This window comes from Carassius gibelio, chromosome A9 (genome assembly GCF_023724105.1).
Source record: "Carassius gibelio isolate Cgi1373 ecotype wild population from Czech Republic chromosome A9, carGib1.2-hapl.c, whole genome shotgun sequence".
Lineage (NCBI taxonomy): Eukaryota > Metazoa > Chordata > Actinopteri > Cypriniformes > Cyprinidae > Carassius > Carassius gibelio.
Window position 1 is genome coordinate 16,445,456 of NC_068379.1, and position 16,743 is coordinate 16,462,198.

Genomic DNA, 16,743 nt, shown 5'->3' on the forward strand with positions numbered 1-16,743 from the left:
GAGTCATGTCTCTTTCTTGAGTCCATATACCAGTACTATGCTGGAAAAATGTTTGTTAAATTGCTGAGAAATATTTAAAATCAAAATCAAGAGAAGAATCTGCGGAGTAGTTTGTTTAGTTCTTGACTTTATTGTGGGGTTTTCTTCTTTGGGACATCTTTCAACACTTTTGATTTGTATGGGATTAAGAGCTTTGCCATGGAGTCTTTTTCCGCTCCTTTCTATCTGTCTTTTTCTTCTCGCTCTAAACATTTGGCAAATATTCAATGGCTTCTACAGACATGTGTCTTTTGGCTTTAACTACTGACACCTCAATCATCTCCCAGGCACTCATCAGTTGAAGGTGTGTAAAGACAAGCAACAAAAAGATTTGGATGACGGGGCACCAGGGAATCAGCAGATTTCACATGCCCAGTTCAGTTCTTCAAACACACCTTTAGAAGCAAGTATGGAGAATGGAGAACTTGGGAGCCAGGTGACACAGGGTGTAGAGCAGCTTGAAAAAAGACCTGAAGAACCGTCAAGTTCTGTTGGTGATGATGAACTCACTGCAACAAGACCCAAGGAGGAGATCAAATCTGAGGCACATATACCAGAAGATTTAAGAGGTAATACTGTGGAATTGGGGAGCAAAGTTCAAAAGGATGGACATTTGGAGACAGATCAACAAGAGAGAGAATGTGTCAAACCTAGCGAGGTCATCAAAGAGGAAACTCCTTCAGAGTCTGTCTCTGGTTCAGTCCATGATGAAAGTGATAAACCTGGTGAGACGGCGCTTGATCATAAACTTAAAGAGGAGCCTGTAGAATCAGCTCAGACAGAGAACCTTGCTAAAACCCAAGGTGCCAGTGCTTCAAATAAAAAGAAGAAAAAGAAGAAGAAAAACAAGCAGAAGCAGAAACAGAGTGACAAGCAAGAGAGTGACACAAAGAAAGATGACATGAATGAAACAGTTTGTAGTGAAGAGATTTCAAACCAAAAAACTGAGGGTGATCTAGAAGGAGACCATCAGGATCCCTTGGGGAATGATAACTCTGAAACAACAATGAATACAGACGTCCCACATGATGATAAAGGAACCAGTGAATTGGATGGTATGGAAACCGCAAGCACAAATATAAATGCGGATGATGCTCAAGATAAAATTCTGTTAGTTACAGATGAAGCTGATTTAGCAAGTATTTCTAAAACAGTCTCAAATTTTGATTGCCCTGAATCTGGCAGTGATGTGCTTTCAGGTGATCTGGCCAACAACATTATCTCTAATCCGACAAACAAAATTGATGAACACACCGAGGTTTCAACAAATCCTGACTCTGAAGCTGTAATATTTAGCTGTGAGGTTATATCTTCAGAAACAAAGACTTCATTGCCTCAGGAACCTTCTGTTCAGTCCATGGATGCTGTTGAAGAGTGTGTCGAGTCCACCAGCAGCTCTGAGAACCCGGAGTTGAAATCTGAATCGTCAGACATCAAGGAAGTGGAGAGTCATCTTAACTGCGAAGTAGAAGAACAGGAGGAAAAGCTTCAGAATATTGATCTTGATGGGACCACCGACCCTGAAGATCAAGATGACTCTGCTCATCCCACTTCCCCTGTAATGGAGAAGGTGGAAAATGAAGCTGAAAGGGTAATCCAGGAACAACCTGTTGACCAGCCAATGGAAAGCCAACTTCAAGAGAGTATTGAAGCAGAACTGGACAAGGAAGAGGTTGAGACACAAGATGGACTGGATAAAGAAAATCTCAAAGTGCCTACTGAAATGGAGTTTGATGGAAGCCATGTCGACAACACTTCTTTAATTGAAACCCAGGTTCAGGTTGTGCATGAGGAACACCTGTCTCCCAATGAAGCAATTCAGGAATCAGTTGGAGAATCAGATGCTTTTGACCAAAACCCCAAGGCAGAAGAAGATGAGAAGGAAAGCTCAATCCAAAATCAGGTTACACTTGAAGTGCAACTGCCTGAAGATGAAGAAGTGGTAAAGTCAGATGTGGCTTCTCAAGAGCTCAAGAAAGAAGATGAGGAAGAGGAAGATGAAGGAGAATCATTTGATTTTGATGAAATGGATCTTGAAGCATCATCGGATGCCCCTCTAAAAAATGTTCAAGATCAGCCAAATGAGAAAGTTAGTATTTTAAATGAAAATGTCCAAGAAGCAAGCCAGGAACACCAAAGCAATGTCACTAATGTGGACCAAACTCAAGAAGATGAACATCTAGAACTTGCAGATCAGGAATCAAAGCAAAAGGAGCAGAAAGATGACGGACAAGACACAGAAAACCCACAAACAACAACAGATGTAGAAGTATGTTTAACAGAGGACAGCCAAATCAACAGTGAAGTCAGAGCTAATGATCAGGAGCATGATATTACTGGAATTAAAGAAGACACATTTGAGGAGCATCGACAGGCATCAGAAGATGTGACACTCGATGAAGGAGTTAATCTGATCTCAGAGGTGGAGACAAGAAATGTAGGCCAAGAGGTTAATAGTTCTATTCACCACGAAGAAAAGGCATCAAATTTTTCAGAAGATCAGGACGTTGAGAAGCAAACCGCAGAAAGCAACAGGCAAGATGAAAGAAAAGAATCCAAGAAAAGCGGGAAAGGGAAGGGCAAGGGGAAAGAAGATTGTAAAATGTCTTAATAGATAGGGAAATTGCTAAGTCTCTTCTCAGCATCTTCAATTTAAGAAGTCATTTGCACTTACGTAGGTCCTAGTGAAATTTTTGGGGGGTCCATTTACTTTGGAGAACCCTAAATAACCAAAGTGATCTTACAGTCAAGCCCAATTATCAGTCACGGCAGCTGTTTCAGCAAATATATTTTATGCATGAATGTTTTACACCTAATTAACAATACTGAATGAACACAGGAAATTAATTCAAACCATGTTTAAAATCCCAAAACCAATCACACGTTAAATGCTAGCAGTAATGGGTATAAAGTGTCATATTTATTATGAAATTTTACAAGAGCATGAATAAAATGTTTCTCATACTAATGTACAAAACTAAGTGTATGAGTAATACGTGTTTCTCTTTTGGAAATTACCAGCTTTCTGTCTGTGCTGCAGTCATGTTTAGCAGCTTCTTCATTATAATATTTTCAGTTACAAAGGACCCGTAATGTATTTGGTTTAAATGGTTATGTTGTTTAAAATTGTGGTAAAAAAAACAAACAAACAAAAAAAAAACATGTATTTTGTGTCAACCCCTATTAAACATTCCTCTAAATTTTTTGCCTGCAGCTTTGTATTTACTTTTTGTTTTTTACAAATAATTCATTGGGAGATATGATTGAAAACAAATGTAAATATTTTATTCTGTTTGGTGAAGATGCTGTTGGGACATTGAGACCCAGTTTATGTTAACTGAACCATTTATGTTAAAATAAAACTTAAGAAAAAATAGATTTTACACTGTTGTTTATTTGTTGTGTCATAGCAGAAATATTTAATCTTAATTTCCCAGCTGACTGAATTTTTTTTTATTATACAATGAATGAGGAACTTTAATTAAACTGCTTCAGATAATAATAAATTATTGATTTAAAATATTGATTTATTTTTTTAACCATGAAAGTTTTCATTTTTAGGATATGAATTATAGTACGTCACACACTCATCGCATAACCTCAAGTAAGCTCACATCATGAAAAACACTGCCATGTAATAGATGTACTGATCGAGTGAACGCTGAGAGATTTGACTACATGAGGCTGAAGCCTCTAATGTCACTGAAGTTTCTGCATGTTGTCCATCCTCATCATTCACATCCCAGCATAGGATAGCCTCACTAGTTGCATGCCCTGACTCCTCCCCCTCCATGCATTTGGCTCCTCCCACCCCTGGTATGTGAAATGTTTCCTGTCTAACCTTGGAATTAGTTTTAACATTAACGTGTAATATTTGATTATTGTAAAAGACATGTTTTAGATGTTTAACAGTTGTTAATAATTTATGAATGTACCCAAAAGTGGTTATCATATTCAGTTGAATACAATTAAATTTTAATCTGTTATTGTCTAATTGTCTATCTGTTGAACTTGCTTTTCAGAAATTCGTCTGCGAAAGCTGGTTGATGAGAGGGAAAACTTAATAGAGCAGGTGTGTTTCTGACAGTTACTGTACTTTACATTGACTTTGGCCATTTACATTTTGTGGCATTACAAGCATGGTTTTCAGTTTTTTTTCTGTTCAGGTTAGGAGATTGAAAGGTCAACTTCAGCAGAAGAATGGTATAGAGGACGCGTCCGGCCCAGACAGAGATGTGCTGGAGAACGGCACTGACTCCAACATCATGGATCTACAGAGTAAGAAACTGCCTGCACTCAGTCAGCTTCAGGGCAGATGTGTTAGAAACTTTTCTTCAGCTCACAATATTCATTACATTGTTAGCAATCATTTTGAACAAGTTTGGTTTATTGCCAGAGCAAGTAAGACCCTCAGCCCGAGATGTTGAGAAATGTGCAAATGTTCTTTATTTCAGGGGATGCCCACAGACAAATCAATGACCTCAGATTTAAGCTTGTGAAATCAGAGCAAGAAGTCACAGCGCTTGAACAGAATGTGAGTTCCTTTAGTATATTCTATTGCTAATAATAGTAACACATTTTACCCTTTTAAAATATGAAATAGTGAAATAACTTTTGAAGTTGTTTGAATTAACTCGTGTTGTAGGTCACAAGGCTCGAGGGTCAGGTGACACGTTACAAAGCTGCATCTGAAAACGCTGAGAGGGTGGAGGACGAACTCAAAGCTGAAAAACGCAAACTGCAGCGTGAGGTACAGTAGCCAAATAGCTGTTTTAAAAAAAAAGTTCTACTTAAATGTACATACAATAAAATTAATGGCTTGCACAACTTTTTTCATGGTAGTTACGCTCTGCACTGGACAAGATTGAAGAGTTGGAGTCCAGTAACAGCCACCTCTCGAAAAGGCTAGAGAAGGTGAAGAGTGGCCGGGGAACAGCAACAACTCCCTAATGATTTCAGATCTGTCCCATAATCTGCCCGAAATCACCATTGCCACTGGGCATTTCCCATCATTCTGCACCTAATGCAAAGTTAAGAAAATTATAAACAAGCCCATGAGAACAGTGATACATTGTATTCTTCAACTGTGCCGTTTCCTCCTGTTTATCCATTTAGCTTGAGTTCTTCATCTTTGGAGAACCCAGTCAGGACTTTCTGAAGGATGCAGGAGGACTCTAAGTGTGCTTCATTCAAATGCACAAACACTGTGGTTCAAAAAGTTAAAATGGTAATTGTCACATTTGAATGTTGCTGTGACTGAACCGATTCAAAGCACAATTCTGCCCGAGATTATTAAGAGAAGGATCTTAAAAGTTACTCTTTGAAATTCTGAATGTGATTGTGACAATCAGGACATGTTGTCCAGCTCTAGGATGTCTGGGAGATCATTTGTTTGATTTAAGATAAAGAAACCTGTTGATTCACTAAAACTAGACAGACAAGTATGCATGATTGTGCGTGTTTGATGCTTTCATGTGTTCCACTCTAAAATATATTTTATCACTAGTTGAGTCGACTAGATATTCCTTATGTACCTGAAGCCAAAGGTTCTCGAGTAATATTGAGGTCGCTTCTTTTAATCATGTGTTTCCTCTAATGAATTGTATATAAGGGTCTTCCTAACATGCTGTCCCCTACATGTCAGAAAGACTGATGTGATATAAACAAGGATGTATTGGAATACTGATTGTTAGTGTATTTTGTTGTTGCATTGATGGTGAAATTCAACCACTTACATCAGGAAGTTGTTCAAGGATTTCAGGCTGAGCAGCAACCTCTGATGCATTGATTGTGGAAGACTGTGATCACAAATATCATTTATTATCACCATCCCGGAAGAGAGGCGGCTCCATCCTGTTTACAAACGCTTTAAACCAATTATACATTAACTTTATGAAAACTGAACTGTTATGTTATGATCTGCAATAAAATGTTGTTAAATAAGTTGTCTGTAGTCTATATATACATTCACTTAAGATAGGCCTTCAAAACAGACCAACACTGGAGAGTCAGGGTACTGTGAACTACATACTATGTGTGTATTTGAAATAAATCAGCCAATTATTAGAGATAATTTTGCCTCGTGTATTTCTGACCTGTCAAAAATATATATATTTTATTTAAAATATTACTATTACTAAATATTACATTAGGAAAGGTTATAAACCCGTTCCTGTCGACGATTATGTCACTTTTATCTGTGAGAGGTTGCACAAAGCCCAAAGTCTTGCCAAACTTCATCTTTCCACTGCTCAGACTAAGATGAAGGCACGTTTTGACAAAAGAGCTGTAAAAAGAGACCTTTGCCCTGGCGATTCTGTGTTGGTTCTACTTCCACCCCCTGGTTCTCTCACGAGCAAAATTCTCTTGTACACTTGTGCTGAGAATTTGAATCGTTATTCTACATGTTTTAACAATACGTCTATGGATACTCTGCAAATAAAGTTTGCGATTATTTTCATCTGTTTTGTACAGCATGTTTCTAAAACTGCTGTTTTACAATTTTGAGCATGTGGTAGTTTATTGAAGTTGATTGTAAAGCCATTGCTGCAGTCATTTGATTTTAAACCTTTATCATGTAGTGTTGATCTAAATGAAAAGGATCTAATTGAACCTACAACTGTCTATTTATACATTGTGCACGGTACGACGGTGAAACATAAGTGTGTTATGAACGTTGATTCACTTTTTAAAATATACACCTCATTCAGCGTTAATCGAAGGACTCCAGCACGACCGTAATTCACCGTGATTAAGGTAAAATGGTGTAATTCAATTCAATGTAATTCAACGTTGCTTCAACCATTACCAGACGTAATTTCAACGTTGAAATGCCAGCTGGGAAAACACTGTTTACCATTTAGATAACCTCTAAATATAAATACACTTTCGTTAACGGGCAAATGAATACAATCAAAAAACTTACTGTAGATGGTAAAAAACAAATCCTTTTCTTTTACTTTGTCAGAGTCCCACGGTGCTGAGGTAAACAAATCCGTGCAGTTGTGAAGAATTTATTAGCTATCGCCAACTTAGAACTTGTTTCGTGTTTTCTTGAAAAGGGTGGAGGCTGAAGTTGTCATAGTTGGGTAAACTTCTGTAGTTGTTCCATTTGCTCATATAGCAAAAGAAGAAAATAAGGATCAGTTTTCTCTTACTTTCCAAAAAAAGAAAACAAAGAAAATCTTACCAATGATCACGGCTGCGTTTCTCTACAATCAATTTAGCTTACGCTGCTTTTGAAAATGGCAGGCCCCATTGGTCATAAAAGAGAAATTTGCAGTCACTCACCATTGTAGTAAAAACATTCTACTACAATGCACAGGTAAGAAAAAAATCCAAGAAAACAAACATGTACACTAAAAATAAGTAAATAGGCAATTAAGTAGGTAGAATGAATGAAGTAATTTCTTTCTTTTTTTTCAAATGGCAGGTCATCACAGTCTGTGATATCCAATGACGATAATCCAATGACGATGAGTTGAGAGACCATACTTATAAACAAGCAGTATATTAATATATTAATTTAATAAAAACATATTTGCTAAAGCAGTTATTTTAATTTCTACACAAAGAAATCAAACACTTGTACAAAATTCCTGTACAAAATTCCCTTGAATGACAAAAGCATTTATGTCACATCTCATATTGCAAGAAGAGACTTTGACTCTCAGATTGCTTTGGAAAGGAACTAAAATGTGTTTATTGTCATTCTCAGGCTCCATAGCTCCATTCCAGTTTAAACAGTGAGAGAACTATGCATTGTCTAAATTTGCTTCGACAGCATTCATAGGTTGTCTAAGGTAGGCCCGGCTTTGAATCCGCAGCACCATGCGACGAGCATAGAAATCCCGATAATCAGGTGGCAGCTCTTCCAAGATGCCTAAAGTCCTCTCCAGAGACTGCAGGGCTCGAGTGGCTGCTACTGGGTCTTTGTTTCCATATGGATCTTTCTTATCATAACTCTCAAGTGGTAGATGCCTCCAGAACACATTGACACCAACTCCAAACTGGAGAGCCAGAGTATTGTGAAACCAAAGAGCTGAGGAAAAACAAATAAAATAAGTATATTTCCGAATGCATTTCAGCTCTACTTCAGGATTTGAGCACATTTAGATGTATGTATAGCTCACAATGTTAAAAATAGTATTCTGTAATAGTGCTGTAATTATGTATAACTTGTTGGTCTGGTTTAAGAATAGAATACCTGGAATGAAGAGCAGGTCTCCTGGTTCCAGAATACACTCGTAGCGACTCGCTTTCACAAACTCAGGATAAAGCTGCAGATCAGGAGTGTCAATGTCCAAAACTTCAGACTTATCCCCTAAAAATTTTGTCACAATTTAAGTTACAGTGAATTAAATTAACATTTAGTTCAAACATTATCACACACTTTGTTTACTATTATGTATGTGTTGTGTGTATATACATATACAAATTATATATATGTAAATGTGACCCTGGGACCAAAAAAAAACAGTCTTAAGTCGCCGGGGTATATTTTTAGCAATAGCCAAAATAACATTGAATGGGTCAAAATTATTGATTTTTCTTTTATGCTAAAAATCATTAGGATATTAAGTAAAGATCATGCTCCATGAAGATATTTTTTTAATTTCCTACCATAAAAATATCAAAACTTAGTTTTTGATTAGTAATATACATTGCTAAGATCTTCATTTGGACAACTTTAAAAGCGATTTTCCTCAGTATTTAGATTTTTTTTTCACCCTCAGTTTCCAGATTTTCTAATAATTGTATCTTGGCCAAATATTGTCAGATTGTAAACAATAATAAACAATGCATAAATGGAAAGCTTATTTATTCAGCTTTAAAATAAAAAAAATAAATAAATACACTTAAGACTGGTTTTGTGGTCCAGGGTCACACACACACACATACATACATAAATACCACACACACACACACACATATATATATATATATATTAGGGCCGGGACTCGATTAAAAAAATTAATCTAATTAATTAGAGGCTTTGTAATTAATTAATCGAAATTAATCGCATTTTAATCGCATATAAATATTTGACCTGAGAACAGTGAGAATTTTTTTTTTTTTTACATAGATTTATAGTATACCATTGAATAATGACTGAATACATAAGCTTAAGCAACAAAATATTGTTTATTTTTGTTCAACCAAGTCTAGCAGACCAGTGCAATTTTTGACATTAAGTGTAGCAATAGCATATTTAGAAACAATTTAGAAATAGTACATTTCAGAAATTCAGGAAGCTTATAGGTGCTGGAACCTTCTGTAAAGTGTTTTTAAGTAAAACACAATACTGTCAATTACATTCAGAAAATTGGAAACACTGACTATTAGAACATACCATAACATACGAAGTCCAACTCTCAATAACCTTGGCCAAAACAATAAAGAGTTTAACATAAACTGCCAGTTGCACCAACAAAATAATACATAGTTCAACATAAAGTGTAAAGTCCACGCTAGCTGCTATATGTTTTGCGTTTAGATGATACTTGAGGCTCGATGTGCTGCTGCGGTGATATGCGAACGCTAGTTGGTGCTTCAGTATAATCGGTCCGCCGAAACTCATCCAGTGAGAAACGTTCCGCGGTGCAAAAATACGTTATTAAAAATGCGGGAATTTTTTTTCTGTAATTAATTAATCTTAGTTAATGCGTTATTTTTTGTGTAATTAATTAATCTCAATTAACGTGTTAAAGTCCCGGCCCTAATATATATATATATATATATATATATATATATATATATATATATATATATATATATATAGAATTATATACATTTTGTTAAGTACTACCTGTGAGGTAGAGATAAAGGGCGTCTTTAGGGCTGTACAGAACAACACGCTTTCTTCCTGTAACTTGAGCGAGAAGGTTGTCCATTATCTGATAGTAAACATTAAAATAAGAGTGGTTAAAAAGGTCTTCAACCTTTTTTGACCAAGGATGCCTTGGTAGAAAGATGGAGTGGGTTCCCCTGTTACATACTTTAAATACCGATTAGAGGGTGCATTACTGTTCTACAAATACATGCAGCATAAGTGAAGATAAGAACCTCTTTTCTAACATGTTAAAACAAAATAATTCACAGTGTCTGTTTCTATTTGTGTTATGGGTAAACTGAGCAATGATGTGCAGAGTTGGTGTAAATAAAAACCAGTTAACAAGCTTGGAGATTCAAGCTTTGTGTAAAGAGACATTCCCTAAATAAACACATTCAATTGATCAACATTTCATTTCTTTTCTGCAAAAAAAAAAAAAAAAAAAAAAAAACCTTGATCAGTGTCACCTATTGGCATGGATAACTCACATCGTAGTGTGTCCAAAGCTGCAGACCAGGGGAACTGATGCGAAAGACACTGGAGAAAAACTGCTCTGGCTCAAAGAACTGGGGTATATGGAAATCCTCTGCCAGCTCAGGGAACTGCTTCCTTAAATCAGCTGGTTCCTGAAAGGCAAAGGAATCCGTATAAATATATGTGAAATATATAATCCAGGCATTCTACAGTGCATATGCTGACACATTGCAGCCTACATTCAAGTAAAACTCCATATTCCCAAATAGGTACAATATTCATTACTAAATGTAATATAAATGCTACCTTACGAACATCTTCTCCAAGTGAGCGCAAGTAGTAGCTTTCATCCTGTTGGGAACAAGAAGATCTATCAGCAGTTTTCAAGCTGTGGGCCGCAGACCTCCACTGGGTCACAACAGTTTAGCGGGGTAGACACCCTCATGCGGTATAGACACCCTCATGTCATTCCAAACCTGTAAAACCTTTGATACAGCCTTTAGTTACTGACAAAAAATGTTTTGCATATTATGGACCACAGAAATGTATGGTTGTGTGGGCTGCGAGTTGGAAAAGGTTGGGAACCATTGATCTACACTGAACAAAATATTAAACACAACAGTTTTGTTTTTGCCCCCATTTTTCATGAGCTGAACTCAAAGATCTAAGACTTTTTCTATGTACACAAGAGGCCTATTTCTCTCAAATATGGTTCACAAATCTGTCTAAATCTGTGATAGTGAGCACTTCTCCTTTGCTGAGATAATCCATCCACCTCACAAGTGTGGCATATCAACTTCAACTTATTAGTATTGCACACTTATACACAACTTCGTTGTCCAAAGTGCTTCAGAGAGTAAAATAAAACAAAATAGACATACAAATTTACAAGTACAGAATTAAACAAGAACTACTTAAAAAGCCAAGCTAATAAGACAAGTCTTCAGCTGAGACCTAAAGACCTTCACTGATGGAGCTTGTCGAATATAAAGAGGGAGATTGTTACACAGTTTAAGGCCTGCTACTGAGAAAGCACAATCACCTTTTGACTTCTTTTTGGACTGAGGAGTAACTAGCAACAATTGATTTGATGATCTTAAAGACCTAACTGAAATGTAGGGCTCTATAAGATTGGAATTATAGTTTGGAGACAAATTATGTAAAGCTTTGAAAACAACCAGTAAAATCTTGATATCAATCCTAAACATGACTGGTAACCAATGAAGAGAACGCAGCACCGGAGTGATGTGCTGTCTTTTGTTTGGTGCCCGTCAAAAGTCTAGCTGCAGCATATCAAGATGCTGATTTACTCACATTTCACTGCTGGTTATATATGCTCTAATTGTGTATGTGACGAATAAAAATCTTGAATCTTGACAGCATGAATATTGCACAGGTGTGCCTTAGGCTGACTTCAATAAAAGGGAACTAAAAATTGAGCAGTTTTACTGTATTGGGGGGTTCGGGGAGGGGCTGAAAACCAGTCGGCATCTGGTGTGACCATCATTTGCCTCACCCAGTGCAACACATCTCCTTCACATAGAGTTGATCAGGATGTTGATTGTGGCCTGTGGAATGTTGGTCCACTCCTCTTCAATGGCTGTCTGAAGTTGCTGGATATTAGCAGGAACTGGAACATGCTGTCGTATACACCGATCCAGAGGATCCCAAACATGCTCCATAGGTGACATGTCCAGTGAGTATGTTGGCCATGTAAGAACTGGGATGTTTCCAGCTTCAAGGAATTATGAACAGATCCTGGCAACATGGGGCCGTGCATTATCATGCTGCAAAATAAATTGATGGTAATGGATGAATGGCACAACAATGGGCCTCAGGATCTTGTCACGGTATCTCTGTGCATTTAAATTGCCATAAATTAAATGCACCTGTGCTCGTTGTCCATAACATACGCCTGCCCATACCATAACCCCACCACTACCATGGGCCACTCGATCCACAACGCTGACATCAGCAAACCGCTCACCAACATGACACCATACACACTGTCTGCCATCTGCCTTGTACAGTGAAAACCGAGATTCATCCGTGAAGAGAACACCTCTCCAAACTGCCAGACGCCATCAAATGTAAGCATTTGCCCACTCAAGTCGTTTACGATGACGAACTGCAGTCAGGTTGAGACCCTGATGAGGACAACAAGCATGCAGATGAGCTTCCCTCTGACAGTTTGTGCACTGATTGTTGGAGCAGCTGTCCAGGTGGCTGTCTCAGACAATCTTGAGGTGAAGATGCTATAATTTTGTTCAGTGTATGTTAATCACTCAGAAATACTGATTAGTGATTAATGATGAAACACTGAATTATGAAGAAAAAAAAAACACTAATGAACTCAATTAGATAGATGCTTGAAATATACATTTTACAGATACAAAAGATACAAACTTATAAGTATTCATTTAGCATAAATGTCACAAAATATTTGTCAAATAGAATATCAGAATCAAAGGATTTCAAAAATGAAGAAACAAAAATATTTTAAAATGTACTTTCTATTGTAACTAACCTCACTAATGAAGAAATCTGAGTGCTTTTCCTCTGCAGCTTTCTGAATCAACTTGTCAAATGGCAGTGTCCTGAAATACAGAATTATGTTATACTTCCACAGTTTCTTGTAGCTCAGGTATACAGGATTCATCTTAAATCACACACACCTGTACACGAAGTTCTTATGCAGAAAGTCCATCCTGGGCTCTGGGGACACATGCACTTTAACCTCTCGGTCTCCCCCCTTCTGCGCGAGATAACTCACTGTCCACGCGCGCATACACGGCCCCAGCGGCACGCGCTTTAGAACCGCTGGTCTACGCTAAGTAATACACGTGTTATTAATTTACCCACAACACCGCAATAAATGGCTGTTTAATATATAATACACGAGTTACCAGTGGATAGATGTCACTCAAGAAAGTCTCTCTGTCCACATCGGTGTAGACGGGCACCTCCAGCTTTTCCTGACAATCCATTTCGGACAGTTTTCAGTTCACTCTCCATTCGCTGCCATCTGAACCATTCCGCCTTCCGCAATGGAAATTTCGACTCTTTTTGGCGAGTCGACTCTTTTAAACAGTTTGTTTCAAAGAACCGAATTAAAAGCCAAGTCTCTGAATGCTCTGAACTAAATCATCCAAGTAACGCCATGGACATATTGTTTTTTAAGTCTTAAAAAGTGTGTTTAAATCATAATTTGAATGAGAAGGTGAGTTGTTGACTCGAAAACTCCTCAGACTAATTCAGTCAATTGATTTATTTAGGTGAACCGACTCATTCGTGAACAAATTGGACATAGCTACTAGACACGTCTTTAACGTATTCTGTTCACATCAAAACATCTAGTATACATTTAATTAAGAATTTAAATAAGTCTGCGTTGCATGGAAAATACTGATTTAATGTTAACATCTGTTATACGTATGTGGAACTCTTGTCTCTTTAGTATGTTGTAAGTCGGATTTCAATAACAGATGGTCCACTGAGGACGATGGGAGAAAGATGGCGCTGCCCTTACTGAGGTGCTGCAGCTGTAACAGGCCCGTTTCGATTCTGACTCGGTTCCTTACATCGAAGCCCTTTTTAGCGACTCAGTCCAGACGCCTCGGCCCCGTGGCGTCCGCGGTGAGTGATGCTCGCCAGTACAGCTCTGACTCTGAGCGGAGGAGACACGAGCAGAAGCAGAAGGTTGTGGTAGTCGGGATCCCAAACCCCTTCATCTGGTTCCGGACCCGCATCTACTTCTTTCTCATCCGAGCTTACTTCGACAAAGAGTTCAGCATCGAGGAGTTCACGGAAGGAGCCAAACAGGTGATTCCCAAAACCTGACAGCCTCGATATGATAGAAAATAAATCAATAAAGTCAGTTATGACTGTGTTCAGTTTCTTTTATTGTGGCCAGGCTAAGACACACCTGTGAAATAGTTATGGGCGAATTATAATGTCTTTTGTTGTGTTTATTTAAAGTATAAATATTGTCTAACAATATAAGTCCATATTATCACTTTTTATCAATTTAACACATCGCATTCTTTTTTTTTTTCAAAAGAAATAAAGGAATGACTGACCCCAAACTTTTGGACAGTAGTGTTTAATGTTACAAAATATTTATTTGTTGTATTCATCAACATTTAGCAGCAAAACTGTTTCCAGTATTGATATTAAATCAGCTTATTATAATGATTTCTGATATGACACTGTGACTGGAGTAATGATGCTGAAAATTCAGCTTTGATCACAGCACTAAATTATATTTGAAATTATATTAAAATAGAAAACCATTTATAAATTCTAATAATATTTCACAATACTACAGTTTTTTTCTGTATTTATGATCAAATAAATCAAAATTTTGATCGGCAGTGTATGTAAACAAAATCACATTTCTATCTTTCTTTTTTGCTTTATGTTTTGGTTGTTTTTTAATGTATTTATTTTATTAGCTGGAAATCAATTTTTTACTATGCTTACTTTTGGTTGTATGTGAACTTTGTACAATAGAGTCTATGAATGTTTTGTGTGTGTGTGTGTGTGTGTGTGTGTGTGTAACTGTATGAACAAGCAAAAAGACCAGATAAACTTTGTTAACTGGCAGAACCTAACTAATGCAATTTTGAGTTACGTGGTAACCCAGATGATAAACGGAATGCTTAAACTTCTCCTTTTACTCTCAGGCTTTCTCGCACGTGTCAAGATTACTGTCTCAGTGTCAGTTTGAGGCTCTTGAGGGATTAGTAGCTAAAGATGTAAGTACATGACCATTCCAATAACTTTGCTATTTAACTGTTTAAAAATATTGATTATATGTAGTAATTAATCTAACATCCCCTCCCATAGCTAATAGGGAAACTTGAGGAAAAATGCGCTCAAATGCCTGTGAGCCACCAGAGGGCGCTTTCAGCTGAGTCCGATGAGATCATGTACACAACAACAGGAGATGTGGGAATTTACTATGATGATAGCGGTGAGACCCTATATGCTTCATACCACGCTATATTCACCCAGGTAATATGTTTAGTTATTATTTGTAGCCATGTAGTTTAGGAAATATAAGCAACTTGCATTCGGCATATTTTAATCCTATTTATCAGACTTCGTTTACGCCAGCTATGTTGAATTCATTCAGTAGGTTACCATTTCAAAAAAAGAATTTTGCCTAACATAGACATTCATAAATGAATATGAATGACTATTATTATTATTAATTTTTACAATTGCTTTTAGGGAGGAAATATGTAAGTATTTTGATGCGTTTTTGGTACTTGACGAGTGCCAGACTTCCAGATGAGAGTGTGGAAGGAGCGAAAATATTCCAGGTTGTCATTGGTGGAGAAGGAGAGAGACCAGAGACCAAGAGATTGCTGACAGCCAATTATGAGTGAGTATTGTGATTACGGTTTTAATTGTCCATGTGTTGAGTCTCGAAGTGAAATGGATCGGAAGCCTCTTGTATTTATATTACAGTTTAACTTAACTATACTTACTGTATTAGGAGTAGTGGAAAACTACTATTTTAATACATTGAGTTAATGTCTAGAAATCTTAGTATTATGTTATAATTGTACTAAATTATTGTACTAAATTATAATTGTACTAAATTATAACAAACATCAGTATAACATTTTATGTCTGTCATTTGTTTTCCTTTTTTTTTTTTTTTTTTTTTTTTTTTTTGACAGATTCCAAAGGGAGTTTACCCAAGGTGTGATTCCAGACTGGATCATCACAAGAATAGAGCACTCAAAACTTCTTGACTAAGTGTATCTAACTTGCAGAGGAGATTTTTTTTCATGCTTTTTTTTTCTTTAATATTGCTCAACATGCCAAAACATGTAGGCAAAATTTAGTGGGGAAAAAAGAAATAATGCTACTTGGGCAATAGAGAGATATAAATGTTGACTTCCTGTGTGCTTCCGAATATTGCATCTCACTGATCTCACATTAATAACTTTTACATTAATATGTTTGTCATTTATGGTTGGCTCCTGATTGATCAGGTTGGTCTTTAAAAAAAAGAGTGCCGTCGTTGTTTTTTTAAACTTTGTATGATGAGTTTTGGGGTCAGGTTGACTGCACATTGCAAAAACTGTGCAACTGGACTGTAAAACGATATAAGAAAAACCAGGAGCATTGGCATCTTAACACCTTTAGTGTTGAAGACATAAAGTCTGCTGCCTAGATACTCTGAAAAAACAGGTTTATACAGATTGATGAACTGACCAGTAAGTTCTGTAACGGTTTTATCAAATCTTCTATGTTATGTAAAATATTTTAAGTGCAAAAAAAACAACAACATGAATAAATTGTGATTAAAAATTTAACTAATCACATTAGTTGGTTTTCTATGTCACCAAGTTTTATGTTTATATCATATTGAGACACATACT

The 16,743-nt window shown here is 36.8% G+C and overlaps 3 protein-coding genes across 25 annotated transcripts in view; 2 read left to right on the top strand and 1 right to left on the bottom strand.

The window, feature by feature from the left end:
* Positions 1-5,982, top strand: part of LOC128019796 (leucine-rich repeat flightless-interacting protein 2) — a 40,825-nt gene extending 34,843 nt beyond the window's left edge. For 20 of the 22 annotated variants that reach the window (XM_052606019.1, XM_052606026.1, XM_052606021.1 and 17 more), the window contains one exon: positions 327-3,415. In XM_052606019.1, coding sequence (XP_052461979.1) covers positions 327-2,650 — 2,324 coding nt within the window. In that variant the 3' untranslated portion in view covers positions 2,651-3,415. Of the gene's footprint in view, positions 1-326; positions 3,416-4,061; positions 4,112-4,205; positions 4,318-4,493; positions 4,574-4,684; positions 4,790-4,881 lie in introns of those variants that run through there. The other 2 variants (XM_052606041.1, XM_052606042.1) reach the window with 1 other exon arrangement.
* A 1,731-nt stretch (positions 5,983-7,713) lies between these two features.
* On the bottom strand, positions 7,714-13,394 carry LOC128019798 (tRNA wybutosine-synthesizing protein 5). Of its 2 annotated transcripts, none has more exons than XM_052606045.1 (8): positions 13,252-13,394; positions 13,021-13,175; positions 12,873-12,942; positions 10,652-10,696; positions 10,360-10,497; positions 9,848-9,935; positions 8,246-8,362; positions 7,714-8,080 (listed from the first exon to the last, which is right to left on the bottom strand). In XM_052606045.1, exons 1-8 carry the CDS (start codon positions 13,330-13,332, stop codon positions 7,794-7,796), a joined length of 981 nt encoding a protein of 326 aa, XP_052462005.1. In that variant the 5' UTR covers positions 13,333-13,394; the 3' UTR covers positions 7,714-7,793. The 2 variants fall into 2 exon arrangements, with proteins under 2 accessions (XP_052462005.1, XP_052462006.1); XM_052606046.1 differs by having other exon boundaries at positions 13,021-13,170; positions 13,252-13,391.
* On the top strand, positions 13,385-16,677 carry maip1 (matrix AAA peptidase interacting protein 1). Its single transcript, XM_052606048.1, has 5 exons — positions 13,385-14,167; positions 15,031-15,102; positions 15,194-15,320; positions 15,581-15,734; positions 16,036-16,677. The coding sequence occupies exons 1-5, from the start codon at positions 13,859-13,861 to the stop codon at positions 16,112-16,114; spliced, it is 741 nt and encodes a 246-aa protein (XP_052462008.1). The 5' UTR covers positions 13,385-13,858; the 3' UTR covers positions 16,115-16,677.
* The last annotated feature ends 66 nt before the right edge of the window (positions 16,678-16,743 follow it).